The sequence below is a fragment of the Aegilops tauschii genome, chromosome 7, assembly GCF_002575655.3.
Source record: "Aegilops tauschii subsp. strangulata cultivar AL8/78 chromosome 7, Aet v6.0, whole genome shotgun sequence".
Taxonomy (NCBI): Eukaryota; Viridiplantae; Streptophyta; class Magnoliopsida; order Poales; family Poaceae; genus Aegilops; species Aegilops tauschii.
In genome coordinates this window covers 176,517,570-176,540,393 of record NC_053041.3, presented here as the reverse complement: position 1 = coordinate 176,540,393, position 22,824 = coordinate 176,517,570, and the positions used below count along the sequence as shown (strand labels likewise).

General features: G+C 43.5%; 2 protein-coding genes across 2 annotated transcripts; both read right to left on the bottom strand.

Moving 5' to 3' along the window:
* Window positions 1-1,381: 1,381 nt before the first annotated feature.
* On the bottom strand, window positions 1,382-13,214 carry LOC109746254 (autophagy-related protein 2). Its single transcript, XM_020305375.4, has 13 exons — window positions 12,853-13,214; window positions 10,970-11,991; window positions 10,084-10,232; window positions 8,931-9,187; window positions 5,773-8,838; window positions 5,570-5,682; window positions 4,722-4,914; window positions 4,370-4,483; window positions 4,160-4,267; window positions 3,815-3,947; window positions 3,455-3,657; window positions 3,026-3,222; window positions 1,382-1,909 (listed from the first exon to the last, which is right to left on the bottom strand). Exons 1-13 carry the CDS (start codon window positions 13,036-13,038, stop codon window positions 1,852-1,854), a joined length of 5,799 nt encoding a protein of 1,932 aa, XP_020160964.1. The 5' UTR covers window positions 13,039-13,214; the 3' UTR covers window positions 1,382-1,851.
* Window positions 13,215-17,115: 3,901 nt separating this feature from the next.
* On the bottom strand, window positions 17,116-21,597 carry LOC109746261 (SUPPRESSOR OF GAMMA RESPONSE 1). Its single transcript, XM_020305379.4, has 6 exons — window positions 21,480-21,597; window positions 19,972-20,113; window positions 19,050-19,236; window positions 18,145-18,668; window positions 17,647-18,021; window positions 17,116-17,551 (listed from the first exon to the last, which is right to left on the bottom strand). The coding sequence occupies exons 1-6, from the start codon at window positions 21,485-21,487 to the stop codon at window positions 17,495-17,497; spliced, it is 1,293 nt and encodes a 430-aa protein (XP_020160968.1). The 5' UTR covers window positions 21,488-21,597; the 3' UTR covers window positions 17,116-17,494.
* Between the last annotated feature and the right edge of the window lie 1,227 nt (window positions 21,598-22,824).

Genomic DNA, 22,824 nt, shown 5'->3' with positions numbered 1-22,824 from the left:
TGCGATTATTGCATCGCACACAGTTTTGTCGAAGGGTCTCTGATCGTAGTCGCGTTAGCAGCATCCTGCAGTAGTGCTAACACAGCGGGTAGCTTACCAGCTTCGAGGTCAAGGGAGACATGGCGGAGACGAAGATGGTCGGACAGAGTCGAAGAAGAAAGGGAGAAGTAGTTGCCGCTGCCGGGGAGTGTTGTTGCCGCTGCAGGGGGTGCTGCTGCCGCCACTTGCCGCTGCTGGGGAGTGTCGCAGCCACAGATCTGAATCGCCGCCGCCGCCGGTGCAATAACAGAGGAGGGGGAGGTGGGTAGCTTACCAGCTTCGAGGTCAGGGGAGACATGGCGAAGACGAGGATGGCCGGACGGAGTCGAAGACTAAAGGAGAAGCAGTTGCCGCTGCCGAGGAGTGTTGTTGCCGCTGCAGGGGAGTGTCGCAGCCACAGATCTGAGTCACCGCCGTCACCGGTGCCAATAACAGAGAGCTTGTCCCCCCTGCAGCGAGTAAATGAGGTGGTGAGGGTATATTTCGCGCCATCCCGCCATCTCCGACCACATCCCCCTGCACCGCGCCCTACGCCGCGTCTTTGTTTTCCTCCCGACTCAGCCTGGCTCGCTGGAAACAATTAATTCGAGCGTTTCCAGCGAGCCAGGCTCTGAGCTGCTTTAAGTTCTGTGCCGATGCGAGCCAAGCCGGCTTGCAGGCAACCAAACGGCTCATTTTCATCCCGCTCGGGCCTGGTTGGGCTGTATGCAACCTACCAAACGCGTCCTTGTTGAACTTCAGTTGGATGATGATTACCATGTTTTGTCCGTGCATTTTGACCCTATGCTATGTTTTGATGTTTAGTTTCTATCTTTGTGACATGAAGTTCAATTAGAGTGTAATTCACACACATAGGAGAACCACGAGAGGAAATTTTATAAAGGTTTTAATTTTAGGGAACCTGACTTTGCACACTTGCTCTAGAGCCTTTAAATATGTTAAGGGCCAGTTTTAAAAGACCAACCTTCAGGAAATCTGCTAGTTACTCTTAAGATCACATTTAGAAATGCAAAACAAATAGAGCATGTAGCCAATTTGCAAACCGCACTTTCACCTCCCCTGTGCCAAAATGGACAAATTTTACTATAAATACTTAGAAAAATGAGAAGATTGCCATCTGATAAGGCATTAACCAAGCAAATGCATTGCAGAACACGAAAGAACCGGTCAGCAACGCTCCACTTTCGCCAGGTAAATAATTGAAGGACATCGAGAGAATAAAAAGAGCCGAGGGAGCAACAACCTGACAAAAACATGTTTTCCGAGCTCACTGCAACAGTACAAAATCTGGTAGTAGTAACAATATTTACAGTTGCAAAGCAAAATAACACATTATCAGCGGTTTAGCGAGCCGACAAACATATTGGCAACCAAAACAGAAGAGTTATTTACATCTGCACAACTCAGAAAGCAACCAAATTATGTACAAAATTGGGGCCATCCCCCCTGATCCCCTCCCTCGACCTTAGTCAATGCCTAAGCTAGGAGTTTACAAAATTTCCACCCGAGGTGGAAAAGGTGCGGTGACTACAATCATGGTGCGTATATATTAATTTATACATACTATAGAAGGGCTTTGACGCCACATACAACCTATCCTACAACTGTACAGCTGCACAGACGTATTAGAAACTCCAGTAAGAGCAGGCCAGCTGATGCCAATTGATTCTTCGGGTTAAGGATCTCTAGCAGTACAGAATTCTCACTTCACTGTAGAAGTTTGCGGACAACCAGTTTTCTTCCATAAATACTGTAGATAGGCCACACAAGAATGAAGAGACCATAGCTAGGCAACCTCCACACTGAAGTCTACTATTGAGAAGGCCCGGAATATTTGTACGCAGATTCTTTCTTGTGTTCAGGATCAAGGCTGTGAAAAATAAGTTCAGTACACAAAGTAAGAACCAGGTACCAATAATGATAAAAGTTGGGATAAATTGCGGTCATACGGGAGGTAAACATGTTTGAAGCATATCAATCCTGCATATAACCTCAGTTTCACTAATTCACTGACCAGCAGAACTCGAGCACATCATGTTAAATCAAGATAGAACTCAAGGGAACCCCAAAATGTTACACAGCTACACTGGTAATTAGTGAGTTTAGTCAGATTACTTAGCAAGACCCTGAGTAACAAAATATTAGGAATTCCTAGGATAAACATTTGTCAAGATCCAAGAACCTTAAGACCCCTATTCATTATCACATCAACAAATTGTAATAATTGTTAAAACAAATTTATATACAGCAACTCAGCAACAGCTAGCTTGGTAAGTGCAAAACCAGGTAATACTGTGTGTGAAGGGACAAATTAGCTGCATTATTTTTCTTCCAGCCCGAAATATACTGTTAGGACTTCCACAAAACATCGAATGCATCCCTCACTTTTGTTCATTGGCCTCTCAACACTCTCCCATTATATTATCTTTGTTACTTGGTAGGTAACTTTGAAAAGTACAACACTACATATGGGATGTCCAATAAATTACAGGCTTGCCTCATAAAATTCAATTGCATAGTTCTTGTAGGGTTTATCTTCACCACAAATCAGTGTCTTACCGACAATACAAATATTTTATTTAGCAATTAAAGGAGACATAAAATACGGGTTTTTATTTTATGTCTTCTGAAAGGCTGCGTACAAAAGACCCAAAGTGGTCCCACCCTTCCCTGGACTCTGTGCAAGCAGGAGCTACGTGCACCGAGCTGCCCTTTTAGTGTTAAAATCTTAAGTGGCAAATGCAAGCTGTTTAGTACTGATTATACATGCGACTAAAGAGGAAATTGCGTACTTAACCACTTGACGTACTACATAGAAGAAAATGATAGGAAACGACAGTTGGTTACGGACAGACATGAACAAATTTAAGAATTCAGGAAGACATGAACCAAACTAATAGCCCCTTATGGTGAATTGGAGATTGTAACTAATGGTGTATCCATAGACTGTTTTCCACCGATATTTGAAAACGAGCAAAAAACTCACCTGTTCCTTAGCCCAAGAAGTGCATAGTGCATAGCACGAGCAGAAGCTGATACTGGAGCTACTGCAGCAGCTGGAGCTCCACAGATTGCAGTAGCCAGTATTGATCCAGTGCTACCCCCACGATTATAAACCTTGATAGGATTCCCAATCAAAGCAGAAGCTGTCCTTCCAAGCCCATCAGTTAAACTTTCATAGGCCTGGACAAGTTTCATGTTAATCTTAATAACACTACGCAAGACATGAAAAGATTAAAGGCGTATGTAGGCTTGAGCACTACTCCAGTTCAGAGAAATTAACAGGAAGCAAGGTCTATTCCAAACAAACAAACAAAAATAAAGGGAATCAGCAATGCAGGTTCTGGACATTGAATTATCTTTAACTGGTAGAAAAGGAGATGCTTTTATCATACAAATCAGACAAACTGAATACCTGCTTCAACCCTTGTTGTGCACCTTCAGGCTGGTTAGCTCTTATATTTTCTTTGGGTTTTTTTGCTTCACGTGAGGTTAAAGGCGGTGGAACAGCTGTAAGGGCACGCTCTGTCTTCAAAAGCATATCATGAGCTCCCGCTGCCAAATGGACACCAAGGCCTACAGCTTCGATGGATACACTTCTGATGAAAGCAACAGCACCTGCCAAACAGCGTGTAAGATTCATCCTAATTTGTAACCATTCATGTCATCATTCAACTACTGATTAATAATACTGTACCATCACATATTATTAACACTCCAACAGAAATGTTAGCTAAGTACTGATATCAGTGTCATGTACAGTGAACCAAATTACCTCTTTGCATTCCCTTGAGCAACTTCCGGTCCTTCTTGTAGCTTTTGATTGGTAAGGAAACCAATTTCTTAGTGCCTGAACCGACGGCAACTAATGACTTTATAGGAGGAAGCCCTTTTAACACTTTATGGACCTGCACAAGCAGCATATTGTGAATTCAGGTGCGAACAGGAATTCTTGTGTAAGACAAGGCAGATTTACAATATTCTCTACGCTTTCGCGTGGAGAAGTGCATATTTAATCTCCGTTTCTTTCTGATATTGCTTGTATTAAATATGTATGTTTTTGTGTGCATAAAACAACAAGCATGTCTAAATGTACAGTCGTGCATGGAGAGATCAGAACCTGATTCTTGGAGATGTCCTCCAGCCACTCTGCAGCTACTGTTTCACATATACTATTCCACCCATAAACACCCATTGCAGAAACATTCTTAAGCTTTAAATCGATTCCCTGCACGCAAAAAAAATCATCATCAGTGTTGCCTATTGATCTTAAGATAATCAGCAGTGAACTGACTGCTCAAAAGTATTTCCTTTTTCAACAACGAATTACCTTCCATGGAAGGATGTTGAGAAGCTCTGCGTAATTTCCTTTACCTAGTGCAATAGGATCAAACTGGCGAGGAATATAATTGATATGCAGAACCAGAGGCTTCACATCGAATTTCTGGCACCACAGAATAAGAAGATCAGATTCAACAAATGTTTACTGAAGACAAACAGAGCCCAGCTCGCTGCTGCCTACCAGTGCAAATAAGATGAGAAAGGAAAAGAATTTGATGACTGTTAATGCACACAATTTCAAAATTTTGAATATGTCAGGTTAAATAGGTGCAAAGAGTTCTTATGTGCCCAATCAAGTCCCACAATTAAGAGGAAAACAAGAATTGGTAAATCCAAAATACCTGGAAAAAGGGAAGTAATGCCTCATCCACAATGGTAGTGCTTCCGTAGGTTGTGCTGTCCATACCAACAATCTCATTTTCACAAGGCACATGAGGGTTGTTGTTACTTGAGTCATTCTGGAAGAAACTGATGAGGAAGTTCAGTTGCCCTTGATCAAGATGCAATTGAAGAGGCAAAATCTCAAGGCATAACCTGAAGAAGGATGCAAGAGAAGAGGGTCAGACAACAAACTGAGAGAGCATAAAAAGTGTCAGAAACGAGAAGGTGAAAAAATGGCAGCACTATTCTTTCAGATTACAATTTAAGATTCAAACAGACACAAATTAGTGGCAAGAACAAAGGTGTAAAGAGCAAGAATGCATAAACAACCAACCATACCGTACAAGCACAAATCATGAATATGGATCTGCCATACAAAATTTTCTTCAGAATTCCCATATCATTAACATAAGCAAACCTAATACTGGAATAGGATGAAAACAACTATTGCACTAGGATACGGTTACTACATGAAACTATGTCTCTGCTATTTAACTGTGCAAACTCCATATTCCATATACCCCTCAAAACTGAGGCAAAAAGATAAATTAGTCAAGTACATTAAGACTTAGTCTTGCAATGTTCTGAAACCAATATATAGCTTATTTTTTACTACAATCTACCAGGTCAAAGGATGTCTTCTATGTATGGATGGATGATGTAGATAGGATATCCTTACAGTAATCTTTATCTTTAACCATTTGAAGCTATATAGCATCAAGCGAACACAGTACAGAGTATAAGAAACAAGCAGGTATCTTTTCCAATAGATTAATCCACTGTGTGTGCAACCTAATGCTGTATATACCTGTAGTCTTCTAGAGGAGCCTGTGGTTCAGGTCTTACAGACTCTAGTTCTAACTTGAATGCAGTGGAGCAAGATTCTCTTGGGTAATCCTTTGAGTTGTAGCATCCAAGAACCTATTAAAATGAATGATAGAAGTTAAAAGGCATTAATCGATGATGAAAGCAAGTGCTCAATGAAATTTAGAAAGAAAAAGGAATATGTACCATTTTCCATGGAGCATGCATATTTTGGTCACAAAGATTTAGGTCCTGTGCGGAGATGGATAACCTAGAAACAGAAACGGCCCCATCTGGATACATATCAAATTGCACACCGAGTCCTGACACGATGAATTCCAAAGAAGAACTCCTATCTCTTCCATTTGAGCATGGGTGGCTAGTTGAATCATTGTGAGCCAGTGGCCAGTCATCACCAGCATACATTCGCCACTTAACATCTATATCATGAATAAGAATCTTGCCTTTCAGATTGCAAGATTCATCAGAATTCAAGCTGCAAACAGCAGGCTTGCCTTCTTGTTGGAACACATGTTCTCCATGTGGGCTGTTCCTTTTGTAAACATGGTTTTCAACTATCGTCAAGGGGCTATTGTTGTACCATCCACCATCATCACAGTTCATGGTTTTACGAGCATCATCGCCAGATGACTGATGGTTTACATTACAAGGAGATGATGACAATGATGAATTGAGAAGATCAGGCATATAATAAGAGTCAATGATCTGCTCAGGACAGGAATTCTGCTTAATTGGTATTTGGGCAGTATTCGCTTCTGGGGTAACTATGTGTGAAACACCGACATCAGCTGCCTCAGGGTTAGCCATATTCATCTCATATTCAGCGTTCATTTCACTGCTGCTCAATGAGTTATGACAATTTTTGTCCCAAAAATTGTAGTCTGTGTAGGCCTGGTCAGTGTAAAGAGCATCCTCAATTATGTCATCAAGCAGACCATCTGACTTGCACTCTCCAGAATCTGCCAAGTTGTCAGTGCTCTCTGACATATCTGATGCATCACTGGGCATGTTTTGTGCGTTTGCCTGTTGGACAATATTCCACCTAGATTGAAGATGAGCTAAAGCATCCCGCATATCCGGAGCATATAGCTTTTGTAGTTGGGAAACCAAACGAACAAGACCATGTGTTGTATCACGACATGTCCCAATATCAAATTGTGACTCGGATATTTCAAGTTTCCAAAAGGAAGTATCAGTTCTTAGAGCAGCTTCAATGAATGTGTTATGGCCGATCTTAGCATAGCCCAATTGACGAAGGTAATCAACATCATAACCACAAGTGACATTTTTGGAACCAGACGATTCACAAATGAGAAGCCCGAGATCTCGCAGTTGGATATCAAAATCAGTAGCTGCAGAATCTGATGCAGATTTATTATGAAGTTTAAATGATGATGCAGCTAAAAGGCATGAGAAAAACTTGCAGTCCGGAGCGTCAGCATTGAATGAGGAATTTTTCAGGTGAGGTTCATAGCTCAGAGCAACATCGGTTAACTCAAGAAAAAAAGAGGACCAAAATGGTTCACCAGCCTGTGAATTATTTGTGCTACTACTGTTATCGGATTGTTCAGTTCCACTTGAACCTGAAGTGAACAGCGAAGATATTCCACTGATCCAATCCATACGTCCACCAGGTGCCACAATTGTCCCAGAACGAACATTGACAGAAGTATAATTCTCTTGTAGGTTTGGGTTCCTGATGTGGGTCACGGAACAGCCAGCAGTACCAAAAGACAATACATTGTTACCTTCACCATCACCCCGCCTGCTAGCAGAATCCTTGCAAATAACTAGAAGAAAATCTTTGAGTTCTTCACAGGTTTTATCATCTGTACCGGTAACCGAACCCCAAAGCTCACCTTCACCATGATTCACCCAAAGAAAACTGGTATTGTTGACCCCACCAACATTAGAGAAGGAGCACAGAGACAATTTTGAAACAGATAACTTGAGACGATTCCAAGAATCTTCTAGTTCTGTCTGCAACGATGGACCAACTTCCACAGTTTCATCCAACTCAGTACAAATATCCAACATGCTGCATTCAAAAATGACAGATGTTTGAATGGCAATTTCGTTGTTTTTGTCCTTGCCATTTTCAGAACTGCCTGGTGCTTCATCTGAAAGCCCATCGAGTACGTGATCTAGCAGCTGATTAAGTAGTCCACAATCCTTCTTATTGAGATGAACCGAAACACAAGGAAGTTGAACATGTAGCAAGAATTCAGTGCTCCGAATGAGTTCCTGGCGAATACTGAGACTTGAATCTACAAGATCTTGTGAAGTTGTAGAAGAGGCAACGCCGACCCATTTGTTATTTTCTTTCTGAGTAATCTTCTGATCATGTAGGCTCGGCAAACTCCAAACTTTGTCCACCATCTCAGGGCAAGTTACAGGGTGGTTTTTTCGGATCATTCTAATGCTGGAGTCATTATAATCGGATCTAGTCACAGATAAAATCTTCAGAGCAGAGAAAGTTTGCCTACTCAAAGCACATATACCATCCAATGCACTGGAGGGTTTAACCAAGTAGATGTCAAAGTTCCCGGTAGCCAAATGGAGTGAAGTAGATTGTGTGCTTGGATGAACATCATTAAACCTTTCATTTCGAAGTGGGGAAGAGGCTTCTGTTGAGTTATGAGATGTTGTGTGGTCGATGACAAGGAACTTATCCAGGATGGACGGGCGACTTAAATCCCATGAGGGCTCAGAAGGAAAGCAAAAGACGATTCTTGCATGTGATGGAGCTATTTGAACCTTCAGAGAGTCACTTGAGGAAGTATTAGCCAGTTTGCTGTTTCTTTCATCCCCATCCCTATTAAGTCTATGCTCTCCATGAAACACATCAGACTCGACTTTACTGATAAAATTCAGTATCATGTATACTGTATGGAAGTGCACCCACAAAGTCAAAGGAGCCAAATATATAGACAGTGAAGTTGTGCTTACTGGGTTGCCATCTTGATCTGTGCTACTGACATCATAATGGAATGTGGACTCACCAAATGTTTTTAGCAGCTCAACCTTAATGAATTTTTCTGAACGGCGGGAAGAGCTTCCAACTGTTTCCACCCAATAATCTTGAGCAGCAAATGGAAATTGAGGGAGAGCAGCTTGAACTTCTCTACAGAAATTATTATTTAAGAAAGCAGTGCCAAAGTGTGAGTGATTTGAATCATGGTTAGTACTGTAGTATTCGTCAAGCTTCATGTGGGCAATCAATGCCTTGAACCCTAATTTTTTGGGATATGTCTGCAGACATCAGAAGAAAAAAGATCAGTATCAAGCTATAAGACTTCACCAATGCATGAACTCAGAACAAGTGCTGCAGAGGAAAACAATACCTCGAGTTCAAGATGAATGTTCTGACACTTGGCTTCAAGATGATGCATATTTAAGCTGGAAGCAGTAGCAGGATACATCATCGATTGTTCAAACTGCGGGGGGGAGGAAAGGCAGCTCGAGAACATTTCGGAATTTCTCATATCATTGACGAGACTGACAGGAACACTGGAATCGCCAGTATCCATTTCATCACTGAACAAGAGAATAACAGATATCTCAGCGATGGAAGCCCGTAACGTTTTCTCAATCGGCGGTTCTGTTAAAATGAAGAGGAAAGCAAGTCCTGAGATTTAGAAGATCAGACGATAATTAACTGGAAAAAAAGAAATAACACGTTACAGCCACTTGGTTCGATTCAATACTGGAACAAATTCGATGGTGTTTTACATGCTCACAATGCTATAGCTTATAGCCATGGCAAGAGAATGGATAGAAGCTATTATACAAACTCACGCCTGTGGTGGAACTCATAGGTGTGGATACCAGCATGGAATGCTCTTAGGGCATCATATACGTCTGCTGCTATTCACAAGTCAACATAATGTATCCATGTTTTTTACCAGGATGTTTCATTTGCATGCTGACTAACAGTCGGTGTAATATTTTTCCTTACAAGTGTGAAACACTATGAACTTAGCATGGATGGCATTCAGAGTGAGCCAAGTTATATTCAAGATAAATGAGGGCAGGTTTGGTTCATGACTAACTTTGCCACAACTAACCAAGGGAAATGTGGCTGCCACAAAAAGTGTGGCGAACGAAATGGCCATCACATGTGTGGTGATTTGGCAAAAAACCGAGCCTATGGCATGTGGACCATATGGCTAAAAAGCATGGCTATGAACCAACACATGCATAAGGTGTTTGTGGCACGACTAAGGTTAGGTGTGGCAACCTTAGGCTACAAAGTACTCCCTCTGTAAATAAATATAAGAGCGTTTAGTTTAGATCACTACTTTAGTGATCTAAACGCTTTTATATTTCTTTACGGAGGGAGTACAAACTATGCCCTGAATCCGCAAGAAAGTGTGTCATAAGAAAAACTCGATTATGGAAGTCAATGTTATCGCGTTTATTGCCATTCCACTGTTCATACAACACAAACAAATTAAATATGAAGCATAAATCCATAACAAAATAAGCATTATATACCTTTAGGAACTTGATCTGATCCAGAAGCTAAAGTGGATGCAAAAGTAATTGCGTTGAATACTGAACACGTCCAGTCCCATATGCCGCTATTTCCTAAATTAGTCTGGGAGTTCCTCAGTTCTTCAAAACATTCAAAGAACTGATCAATGCTGTCAAAGATAAGAACGAATCAGTAATCCACTTAGGCTAGTCCAAATCTTGCTTTCTTCTTTGGCTCAAATGACCTGCTTCTCTTAATAAATGTAAATGCAAACACACGTAGCAAGAGATAGACTCTTACTGTCTTACAGGATAACAACGTAAATAAAGACAAAGCAAAGGAAAAAATATGCTAGTCAATGAAGAGTTATATTTGGTCACCGAAACCCCAGGCAACATACCAATTGCAGAGAACTATTCTCTAGCCCAATGGGCAGTGATACTCGTAAGTTGCAACTATAAGACAACGGAACATCTAAAAGACAGCTGAAGTAAAGGACAGGACAGGAGCAACAAGTGCATACTGCAATGACCACTATTAACTGTAACTCCCAAAGCATGCACATTATAGTTCAAATTGATGACCAAAAATTATATGTAAAATCATACATCTGGTCGATCATTCATAAGCCAAAGAAATGGATGCAATATGACATAGCAACAACATATTTTAATCTTTTCTACAATGATCTCATAACAGCTATGTCAAACATATACTCCCTCCGTCCCAAAATAAGTGTCTTAACCTTAGTACAATTTTGTAGTAAAGTTAGTACAAAGTTGAGACACTTATTTTGGGACGGAGGGAGTACTTCTTTAAGGGATTAATCATTAATCATGTGAAGTAAGTAAACTGGAAGCTGATGGAAACACGGGTGCAACGAATGTCATTAGGAAAGAAACAAACCTTTCGTCACAATCTGAATCAGGGTCACCTTGATCCTCGTGGACAACGAGCTCCGGAATCCAGTCTTGAATAACATGTGCCTTAGTTAGGAAAGAATCCTGATATTTGTCTTGCCTGTTTTGTGAAAGTGCAATCTGGTCTGTGTCTTCCCTCCGGATCATCACTGAGTCTGAACCTGATTTCAAAGTGCTTAAGGCAGATCTGGAGGTGCTCAAGGACATATCTGCCGTATTATGGGGACGAATCTGTTCACGTGCTTGATTTCTATGGAGAGAATCCCACACATCCATGAACCACTGGATACTGCTGATTTGTAACAGCAATTCTAATGAATCAACAGATACATCCGCGTCGATTTTCTTAAGGTTCAAGCATCCATTACTCCACGGGATGCTTAAGTTCAATGTCCCTGAGAATCCACCAATAGGACCTGTCAAGACCGAGGTAGTACTATGACCTGATGAGATGTCAGCTGTTGCCTTATCCAAATCATTCTGAAGAAGTACATCAACATCATCCATTTTCAAGAACTCGATCACCGCCTCATGGAACGTTACGAAATTATTCAGCTTGACAAGACCATCTGTTGAAAGATTAGTTCCAAATTCTATCTCTTTAACCCGGAAAACTAGTGATCGATTAAATTCTGAGATCTTGTTATCCAAAATGGTCTGAGGATCAAATACAACATATGTATTTTTAAACTTGATTTTGAAGTTTGTAAGAAACCACTTGACAGCATTGGCTATTCTCTTGACACCCTCATCCACATCTCGAGATGCAGATGTAGAACAGTGCTTCTCAGATTCATTTCTTTTGGTGTTGACTGATGTCTGTCTGGAGCTACTATTACCAGAAACAGAGCATTCAGCATCTACAGGTGGAATTTCACTAGCAACGGATGGAGCAAGCACAAGCTCCAAGTCTTCCACTACGATCTCACAACTCTTTAACTGTAGAGGAAATTTAACCAGCAGAGATTTTATTGATCCTTCTTTCACCATGATAGATAATCCTGATAGCTGAAATGGAGAAGGATATTAACTTTAAAAATCTGAAGTAAGGGCCCAATTGAACAGTTCAAAATATAACAAACTACAAATTCAGATACACCGGTTTCATATTTGCAGTTTTATGATCATCGTGAATCAGAAGAATTTGAAAATGTAAGTTTTCACAGTGGGTGGTGGGAGGAGCATGCGCATAAGATTTGTATATGCTAGGCAGTAAGTATCACAAAAAATCAGGTGTCGGGTTGGTAGAAAAGGATTATACACTGAACTGTTGAAGCTTGAAGATTATCATCCAGCTTAATACCCTAACTGACAGTTGCGCAGCATATGATTGCAAATGCTCCAGTCAGTCCAATGTGACAATATTTAAAGTTACTATGATTCAAATGCAGGAACTGCTGACAGGGACCAACACCCTACTGCTTCTCCCAAACCCTAATACTCCAGCTTGATCGTACACTTCCAGATGCAAACTGCACTCCAATATAGTCCTACTAAACTAACGAAAAACTCACCAGCCTGATTAGTGAAAACGACGCCTTCCCCCGCCAATCCTTTGCCCCTGATATTCGCAAAACCCTGTCCGAAATTCTAATAAAACCGAGCCTATACACGTCGCCCCAGTGTCCAATTGCAACCAAAATCAGAGGAAACTGATTTGGTCATCCCACCCCCACCACCCCACCCTACAGTCAACCTGTCTATCATCACGCCACAATTCGATTCGCCTCAGCACGCGGGGACAACCAATCGCGACGGGACGCATCCGAAAACCCGATTCCGCCGCGCCCGATCGAACACGGAAAAAGGCGCCCTAAACCCACACGGGACAGGGACGAAATCGCGAAGGGGCGGCGAGGCGTGACGCACCTGGCTGTTGATGTAGTCGGCGTTGAGCGCGAGGTCGGTGAGCTCGAGCGTGCCGCGGGTGAGCTGCAGGTCGAGCTGGTCGAGGTCGAGCTCGCCGAGGAACAGATCCCCGAGCCCCTTCTTCAGCACCGCCTTGCACATCCGCTTCATCACGGCCCCCACCGAGAACCCCCGCAGCAGCCCCATCCCGCCCTCCCGCCCGCGGCGAGCGCGAGTCCGAGGCGCCCGCGCGGGGCCGGCCGGCGCGTGGCGGGGGTGGGGTCGCCGGAGACGGAAGGAAGCGAGGGCGTCCGGGGAGGGGGGTTGCTTCGTTGGTGTGCCAAGTTTTTTCGGATTAAACCTTGCGGGGGGGCGAGTTGTTGCGTCCAGAACCCCGGGAAGGTTGGGTAATTACGTTTATATGCGCCGCCTTCAGGTTCGTGTCCCCGTCCCGTGGGCCACCCGGAGCGCATTAAACAACTTGTAGGGAGATTCGATTTGTTTTCTTCTACACTTTGCAGTCCGTATCTTGTTTTGGCTTAAAGTCTGTATAGGAGTCTTTCCTGTTGTTTATTTATTTACTACTAGTAGTTATTATACTCCCTCCGATCCAAAACGCAGCTTTTCCTTTCTTAAGACTTTTTTGGTCTTCATTATATAATTTTGAATATGATTTTATAGTTATTGTATGTCCAATAAATTAGTATAATATACATGAATTAAGACTATTTTGCAAGACAAATACGACGTTACGAGTTATACATGTTCAATCCATGCATTTTTATATGTATTAATGGTCAAAGTTATGCATTAAGGACCCTACAAAGTAAAGGTGCCTTACATTTTGGGAAGAAGGGAGTACAATTATATATTGTTCTGAACATTGTAGCCTCTTGCGTACATTGATAAGTTAACTCCCTTTGCTGAACAGAATAGAAAAGAAGACATTTTATTTAGTGAATAACTTAATTCCATGGTTCACCAGGATGGTCGAGGAAGATGGACTTTTCCAACACATAACCGTGTCTAAAACTTCAATGTTAGGGTTGATTGCCTAGTAACTTCCCACTCTACCAACTTGCCAAGCAAATCAGCAACAAGCCCATAACCATCAACATCTTAGTGTTAATGAAGCATAACGGTCGTTCCAATGAGCAAGACGTGCACGTATTATGATATCAAACTTTACCTGTCAATTTAACCAACAAAAATGTAGGTTATGTGCCACACAAGTTATACCATCAAAATCCTATTTGAAAATGGGTTTTAATGGTATAATTTTAAGTCACATAGCTTATATAGTATTGCTCTAATTTTTGTTCTGCGTCATATTATTGGTCTAATTAATTGGCAGCTTAGATTCTGACAACATATGCGCATATCTTGTTTTCTCCATTCATATATCTTTGACCCACATCTTTGTGTTTTTTGTTAGATTTATTCTCAACTAGCACCATGTATAAATCATAAGAAATGCGACGTAGTTGATTCATCTTGCATTCAATGCTAAGCCTTTTACCTCAACTTTTTGCCTTGCCAACAAATCCCTTAGTAGTGGCAAAGTCAGTTGTCTCACTCATTGCATTTCTTCGGCATTTTGGGATGTCGATGCTCCATGGGCAAAGTACTCTCCCTTCGCCGAAGGATTCTGTTCCCGTGCAATTCCATGCTTCACTCACGGCTAGACGCCGCCTCTACACGGATAGGGTGCTCGGCTGCATCTCCTTGCTGGTTGCAACACAGTATACTCTGGTCAGCGAAGATGGATGCGCGTGGATGATGTGGACACATGTTGTGATGTTTGTGTTAATGCTAAGTTGTTATCTGTGTATCATGGGATTGTTAGGTACCTTGTTATACTATTAGTAATGTTAATGAGAAGGGGCTTACAGTTTGGGGGAAAAACTGCTTGTTTTGGATAGGTAGAATTTACTAGAATAGTTTCCTCTAATCATGTTTAAGGGGATAACCATGTTTTTTGGTTAGCCTAACCAATCAAGATAAGAAATTTTTTGTTTTCATAAAAATCAGAAAAGACAGATTTTGGAAAAAAGAATATTGGTTGGTTTTGTATAAACTCGTTTAGCATATGTCACGCTCGACTTAAACGCGTCGGCGTATTGTGCATCGTATGCACCGCGGTCTTGTACTCATATGTAGTTGGCGGCGGCGAGGCCCTACCGCTGGGGAGGACACGTGGTTGGAGGACGCCGACAATGCTCTGGTCGACACCATCTACCGCAAGCGCATCATCTTCAGGTTCTTCCTCGGCCTTGAGATGAACCTCTGCACATACGCCAACCCGTGCCGATCCCTCTGCTCGTCTGTGGCGGCTCCGCCATAAGCCCCATGTGTCCATGGGAAGTGCCCCATCATCGTCCGCGTGCAAAGTTCTCGAGGTCGGCCCGACGGAAGGCGAGCAGTACCGTTGGAAACCGAGGCTGGAGCGTGCACAATTTCGCCAACTCAGAAAAAGACTAATCGTGTGAGATAGAGGGTCACAACAGAGATAGGGTTGCAGGTACCAAGTTGATATATCTATTTTACACTTTCCACATTCAAACATGCTTTCTTATAAATTGGTTATTCATAAATAATCAGTAAAGCTGATTTTGCTAACAATCAGCTTAAAAATTTATATTATACGCCTGGCAACGTAATTGAGTGGGACTCTCTTTTTATAGTCAACATGCTACAAACACAGGAGCTGAACCGATCTATCTACTCATTGATCATGAAGGAAATCAAGCATCTTGTGTCTCTTCATTATTCTTGTATTACTCATATGAGCCGTTCTTAGAACAGCGGGATAGCTAGCTTTGCTTGATTGGAAAGTAGAACTATGACCTTGGACTGGCTGTGGCCCTCCAAATGCAGTCTATTTCAAGGGCTGATTGCAATGACATTGTGACTGAGTAATACAAGTGTTCCATCCAGAAAAAAAAATATCTACTCCGCGGGCGCCAAGACAAACAATACAAAAAGCACTGTGCTCGCAGGGCGCCAAGCCTTTTCGGCGCAAAGGGATAGGATCTGAGGTGGCCCTTTTTCTATACCGTGCGGGCGAAGTATTCCGCGTCGCACTCGCAACGGTAGCCGCCGGCTCCGCGCTACACGGTCGGGCCGCTCCTTTTTCTAGTCTTGTGACGTGCACCGCCATGGGCCGCTAGGCGTGGGCCTGGCTGGTCTGGCCCCACCCAAGTATTCGTGTTGTCATCCCTCGAAAAAAAAAGTATTCGTGTTGTCGTTTGCCTGCACGTATGCGCGACGAGAACCGATCAAAACTGCAAATCTGCACATACCAAACCACAGACAGCAGAGTTTTTTTTCTTTTTTTTGTGCGGGAACATAGACAGTAGAGTTTCTCAAAAGGAAACTACCGACGTCAGCAATATATCTATTGCAGAGTAAGCGTCACTGCTGGGTTTAGCAACGTGATGAACACTGGTACTCGGACGGATCAGCACGTCGAAAAATGATTAATCGTGTCGGCTTGTACATACGCAGTGACGTTGATGCCGTTAATAATTAGACAACCATACGTTTGTTCCCGGGTGTCCGATTAAAAGATGTGGGTGTTTTACATAAGTTGTACCGACTGAGCCGACGTGGCAGCTAGGGGCATCAGTCCAACATGTAGCGTCCAGCCGTCCACTTTGCCCTTAGTTTTTTTTGTTGTGGTTGAAGTAATGTAATACGTCATGTTTTCCAAATGAAGAAAAGCTCTCGGCTCTTGCATCGAACAATGCATGCAACCGTTATTACCAAGATCAGAAAACTGAATAATTTGTGAAGCATCAATCGTCACAATCAAACAACTTCTCTTCTGCATTAAATATTGTGTAAGGATTTTAGCTTGACACACCACATGTGAAGTCGCTTATCTTATTTTCTACGTATCTCCGTGGTGTTCTATTCCCCCATTCCAAACAGATCCTAAATCCAACCCACTCGGACCTACCCAACATGTCTGTCAAGTGAGTCAAGTCCTGCCAGTTAAAATCCATTCGAAACGATATACCGACTCATAGAGATATATACCAGACATTGAAAGGGAGTTGAAAAAGTTGGGGTTGGTTTTCCATCTCTGTCATGTGATTATCACAAGATCAATCTTGCACGAAATTCTCACCCCAACTTCACCAAGGTATTAGTCCACACATGAAAGTGATCTTTTACATTTAATAGGTGGTACCATGACGGCCAACGTTGTCAATGCAACATCATTAGACAACTCAAATTCAGGATTTATAATTGCAACTGAAGAAAAAACTCATCAGTACATCAGCTAATCATTTAGCATTTCATTCAAGATTCCCAAAATGAGGCAGCTAATCCTTACAATTTACAAGCGCATGCTGCCAGACATAGCTAGTTCTAGGACTGAACAGTAACCAGCGCACAGCATCACACCTTCTGGCCTTCTTCATAATTTAACAGTTCGTATGCCTGAGAGCAACTCATCAGTGCATAAACAACCCCGACTCATATACAGTGCCAACGTCTTAAGCTGGCAGGTTACAAAATAGCCACATCACCACATAGCTGAAAACCACAGTTGGTGATGCTTGCAGCACATTGCTCTAATATTGTCTCGCAAAAAGGGGTTTCAGATGTTTCTTCATGCGCAGGGTGCTGGCAATGCATTCAAGGAGAGACGACGTCAATCAGCCGCCTGCCCTGTGAAAATTCCAATCGTATAGCTGTCCTGTGAAAATTCCTGCAAGTAAGGCACGGATTAGCAAACCCAGGGTGGAAAGGGAAAACTGAACATGTCAACAAACTGCATGAGGGTCCAAGGTATCAAAATCTTACGAGTTGGCTCAATCGAAGTTCAGCATTGTTTTCAGGCTCAAGATTTGCATTGTCTGAAGGGCCCAAGTCCTTGTATTCTTGCAGATCTTTCTTCAAGTCCTCTACTGGCAATTGGGCATAAACTGCCAGGCGAGGCTTGATCGAACCTGGTTCATCTCCATCGCCGCATGAGGTCTGACTCTGCAGGAACTCATCACAAATGGCCAAGTTTTCTGCTAGTTGCTGAGAATCTAACAGAAACTGGGAATCACCTTCCCACAAGTTTGGATCTTGTGATGGTGGATTATCTCCATCCTCGGGTTTTTCAGAGGATGGATAGACGGCATTTTCATCAGCAGCTTTTTCTTCCATTTTTATTTCACAATCTCCGTTTTCCTGCATATCAGTTACCGACTTCATTATTCAGTTACCTTAAACACTTCTTATGTTTTGTTTGCTAACTCAACTTGACTAGAACGTATAATGCATAGAAATACAGCGATATGAATAGGCAACTACCTGATAAGTATTATGTTCATGGCTATGAAGGGCTTCCTCGTCAGCATTATATTCATTATTAAGAAGAAACTCTTGGTTACTAATACTACTAATACGTTCATCTTCTTCTTCCGCGGTTGGTTCAGGGAGGTCAGTAAGATCTGCTTCAGCAACTGTAGTTTCCATCACATCTGTGTTGGTTAGCTCTAATGCACTCTTTTGCCCATTCTGTTGCTGGAAAAATAATTTGGAGACAACATATTCCCCATTCTGCTCATCTTCCCCAGTGCCTAGATGATATTGATGCATCACCCAGTTAGTCTTCTTGGGCTTCCCACCCTTCACAGTACTCATATATAGCACCATTATTTTCTTACAGCCAAGGTGCTGTCCATCAACCATTACTGGCTTTGTCTTGCCTGTCTTGTGCCAGCGAACATCGGCAAGATCACTAGTGTTGATCTTTCGACGCTTCCTAGTCCCAGTGTTATATGCTTTAAATGTTCTGTGGAAGAAGTGTGATACACTTCCATCTTGCTTAACGCCTGAAAAGGATGAAGTCAATTCAACAGTAATGCAAAGCAACAAAGCAGAGCAGAGAAAACAGATTAAATTTCTCAAAAGCACACTTCTATTGCCAAAGCTATAAAAAAAGGTGCTTTATAAAGAAAGTGAAGTCCCCGTTTGAAAAAAAAGGACCTGAACTGAACCAGTCTAGAGATGCAAGACGTCATAGCAGATTTGTAGAATGTTCCTGAGTGACATATGTGTAAAGGTAATATATTGAATGAAAAAAAAGTGATTGCCAACACCGAAAATACTGCTAGATTTAGTAGAAATGCTGGGCCTTGGGTTTGACTGGAAAAGACCAGATAGCAAACACAGGAAGATATCTGGGTACTTCAAAGATTTAAACTGAGGGGAACCTGGAAGTTTCTGTGGATGAGTGTAACAGATACCATCAGCTTCCTCAACTGTTGGAATAAATTCATCGATGAATGGGTGAGGTTGAGAACCTGCTCTGTCATGTTTTGCCAGCAAATGCCCAAGCAATTCCTGGTCAGACGGATCAAACTTTACACCCTTTGGCAAACCAGGCCACTGGTGAACAACCTGTAGAGAAACCTTAATTCATCAGAGGGTTGCAGTTTACATTACATCTTAGTACCTTACTGGGCATTAATAATTAACAATACTAATCCAAGTCTCAAAGTGAGAAAACTCAAAAACTTTAGAAACAATATATTCACACAACACTTGATCTGGAACATGAGAATCACAAAGTCACAGAATTATAACAGAATCTGTTCCAGCTTTACGAAGAAGTGATTGCCTTATTAACATAGACCAATGAGCAGAAGGCTGGATAAAGATAACAGTAATCGCTCAAACATTAACTATATAGTTTTTTCTCTAAATCCTCTATTTAAAATAGGGATATTTACATTTATGCCCCTAATTTGCGCCCACTCTCAGATTTACCCCTAAAAAAATCATGTGCTCAAATTTGCCCCTTTTCCGTTAAGTGCGCTTATAAAAATGCCCTTCCTTACATTTTCCGTCCAGTCAAAGGCGTTTGACCGTTAAAGGCATTTGACTGGACGGAAAATGTACGGAAGGGCATTTCTATAACCGCACTTAACGGAAGAGGGACAAATTTGAACACATGATTTTTTTACAGGTAAATCTGAGTAGGTGGTTCGAGTTAGGGGCTGAAATGCAAATGGCCCTTTAAAATAAGCATGAATCAGCCATTCAAACATACCAACAACAAAATGCTAATGATATACACATGCACCACAGCTAGTTCAATTTTGCATAATAGAAATGCAAAGGCACAACTCTTACATCACTGTTATCAATGCTGTGGCTGCAATTCGGGCACTCCTTAGTTGGGTTGCTCAACCATTTTTGTTTACTGAGATCCCGTGACCCAGAAACGTTTTTTATTTTCGAAGCAATTCTTTGGCTATCAATTAGCCAGGATGTCCTGCAGAAATTATTAGCAGTAGAGTTAAGATAGATGAATACAGAAAAGTTGCTCCACAACTCCAACAAAATTATCACAACTTCAATGCATATTTATGCACCTATCAACAGCATTATAACCACAAAAAGGAAGAACCAAAGGCTGGCACAGGAAAGGGGATAATTTCATTAAACAGATCCAGTCAGTCTTGTACAGGTACAAAATGAACCTGATTTGGAATCTGACAAGCACACCGAAATACAAATATATGTACCACTAATGCATAGTTCCTCAATATATCTTTCGTGTTAATAGTGATCAAGCATCTCGTTTACAAAATACAGGACCAAATTCGACTGCACTGCTGGTTTCTGGCTACGGTGTAAATCCAAATTAAAGCGCTGCTAAGCTGAAGTCAGTTCGAAAGAAACATTTTTTTTACCGAGGAACCATGACACTGGTAAAACTAACGACCAATAACAATGACTGAAGTCAAGTTTGCGTGCAATGCTAATTGGATAAATAGAAGAAAACGTTGGAAAGTGATCTTTAATTAGTCATGCTGAAACGATGGCCATCCAAAAGTTTAAGATGGACACAACAGCAGAGTCGAGGGTGACACGATGAATGAACTCCTTTGACGATTTAAAAAAAAATCACCCAGGGGCAAAAAAACCTACCTGAATTGCTATCGAACAAAGTGTAAGTTCTTTAATTGCTATCGAACAAAGTGCATACATACTGCTAACCTGGAATAGAAACAAATGTCTCCATTCAACTAAAACTAAGTGTATGTTCTTTAATTGCTAAGGACAAAGTGCATACATAGTGCTAACCCGGTATAGAAAAAAAATGTCCCTCTCAACCATAACCAATGCAAAAACGTCATCTTTTTGCCGGGCAATTGCAAGCTTAACTGCAAAACTACAAAGTACTGACGCAATCCAACCATCCACGCCGCAGCACCCAAACCAATCATGCCTTTCATGCACATCCCAAGCAAGAACGTGCCACATTCACATAATCGAGCCGTGATCCTAACACGGAGCTTCGCAAGCAAGAAAAGACGACGCCTTTCGATCCAAACCCTTAACAGAGTGATCGTTTTTAACTGTACAAAATCCCAACCTCCCGACGCCCAAATCGTGCATCCATTGAACCGCAAAAAGTAGTGGTGAAAGGGGATATCGACCCCGCAAGCTCCCGGACCCCAAAGGGGCGCCACCTACTAATCCCACCCGTGCTCGACATGAGAAGGGGATAGAAAACAGCCGGCGCCTCCTATCCCGACCTAGGCAGATCGCATTCCACCGCGGCGGGACGAACCATCGGAGGAGCGCGGCGCGGGCAAAGGTCTACGCGATCGGATCGAGGAGGGGCGACGCACCCGGTCATGGCGGCGGCCGCGTGCCCGGCGACGGGCGGCGACTTCCTAGGGTTCCGGCGGGGGCGGGGCCGGGGGCGGCGTCTGGAGTCAGGAGTCGAAGCGGAGAGTGGTGGGATTGTTTTTTTGAATCGGAGTTGACCACGGGGTGCACGCGGTATACTACTGCACCCTGGGCTGAGACACGGTGCGTGGACGTGGGTGGCTGGTCCTCGTCCGTCCGATGGTGCGTGGACGGCTCGGGTGGCGCGGGGTGCGTGGTCTGGGCCCACGGGGGTGGGTGCCCCGCATGGGTCCTGCTTGACTGTGTTACTGTGCGGGGTTGACTCGGTCTTCGGACCAAGTCGGTTGCTCGGGTGGGACCGTGAAGTTGTGTTGGATGGGCTATGAGTTGTAGGGGTGAACCCATGGGCCTGATGAGCGGAGAATAAAATGGCGATTTTAAGAGCATCTCCAGCCGTTGGCCCCCCAGCGACAATTTTACGCGCTCTCTGGGGCAAGCCGGCGCTAAAATCGGCGTGGGGGAGAGCGGGTTCCCAGCCGCTCGCCTCAGGGTCGCCCCCAGACGCGTTTTTTTTATTTTAAAAACTTTGAATTTGACAAAGTTTGGCTAAAATTCGGCAAACTTGATATTCATATTAAACATGTTCGACATTTTACATAAATTATAAAATAAAAAAAGTAATCTAAGGGGCACCCACGGCCCGGCGCTCCGGCGAGGGGCCGGCACGGCCGCTGCCGCGGCGGGGTACGCCAGCGGCGGATTGTTGCCACCCTCGAGGTGCGCTATCACCTCGTGCAGGGTTCGGCCGGGGACGCCCCACCAGAGGCGGCGCCCGTCGCTGTTCTTCACGCCGCCGACCACCGGCGCCCCGTTCGTGGACGCCAGCCGCTGCGCCTGCCGCCGCTGGAAGTAGTCCGCCCACGCGGCGTTGTTGTCGGCGGCGTACTGGGGCAGGGCGCGCTGCTCCTCCGACAAGGACGACCGCACGCGGTCGACCTCGGCGGCGAAGAAGCCAGGGGGTGCGTCGATGTCGGGCACAGGGGGGGGACGCCGCCGTTGCTGAGCTTCCACCCCGTCGGTCCGGCGCGCATGTCCGGCGGCGCCGGGATGTTCGCCTCGAAGAGCAGCCACGATTCGCACTCCTGGAGAGAGCGGCGGCCGAAGCCGTTGGCCGCCGCGGCGTCGCCGGGGAAGCGTTCCGCCATGGAGAGAAGGAGGGGAAGGGAGGGAAGGGGAGAGCGGCAGTGCTCGGCGGCGGAAGGGAGGGACGGCGGCTGGTTTGGGCTCGGCGGACTGGGTGGCCAGCGGTGAGGGAAGCATCTGGTTTTTATAGCCCCAGCTGCC

Bases quoted from the DNA above. Each gene is read 5' to 3' on its own strand.
- LOC109746254 (XM_020305375.4), bottom strand. From the start codon at position 13,038: ATGGGGCTGCTGCGGGGGTTCTCGGTGGGGGCCGTGATGAAGCGGATG. The intron at 5,683-5,772 runs GTACATATTCCT...TCATTTTAATAG, and splicing joins TGCATGCTCCATGGAAAATG to GTTCTTGGATGCTACAACTC. The intron at 3,223-3,454 runs GTATTCAGTTTG...AAACTTGTCCAG, and splicing joins CACAACAAGGGTTGAAGCAG to GCCTATGAAAGTTTAACTGA.
- LOC109746261 (XM_020305379.4), bottom strand. The intron at 18,669-19,049 runs GTTCCCCTCAGT...CATCCTTTTCAG, and splicing joins TCATCCACAGAAACTTCCAG to GCGTTAAGCAAGATGGAAGT. The intron at 18,022-18,144 runs GTAGTTGCCTAT...ACTGATATGCAG, and splicing joins ATGAACATAATACTTATCAG to GAAAACGGAGATTGTGAAAT.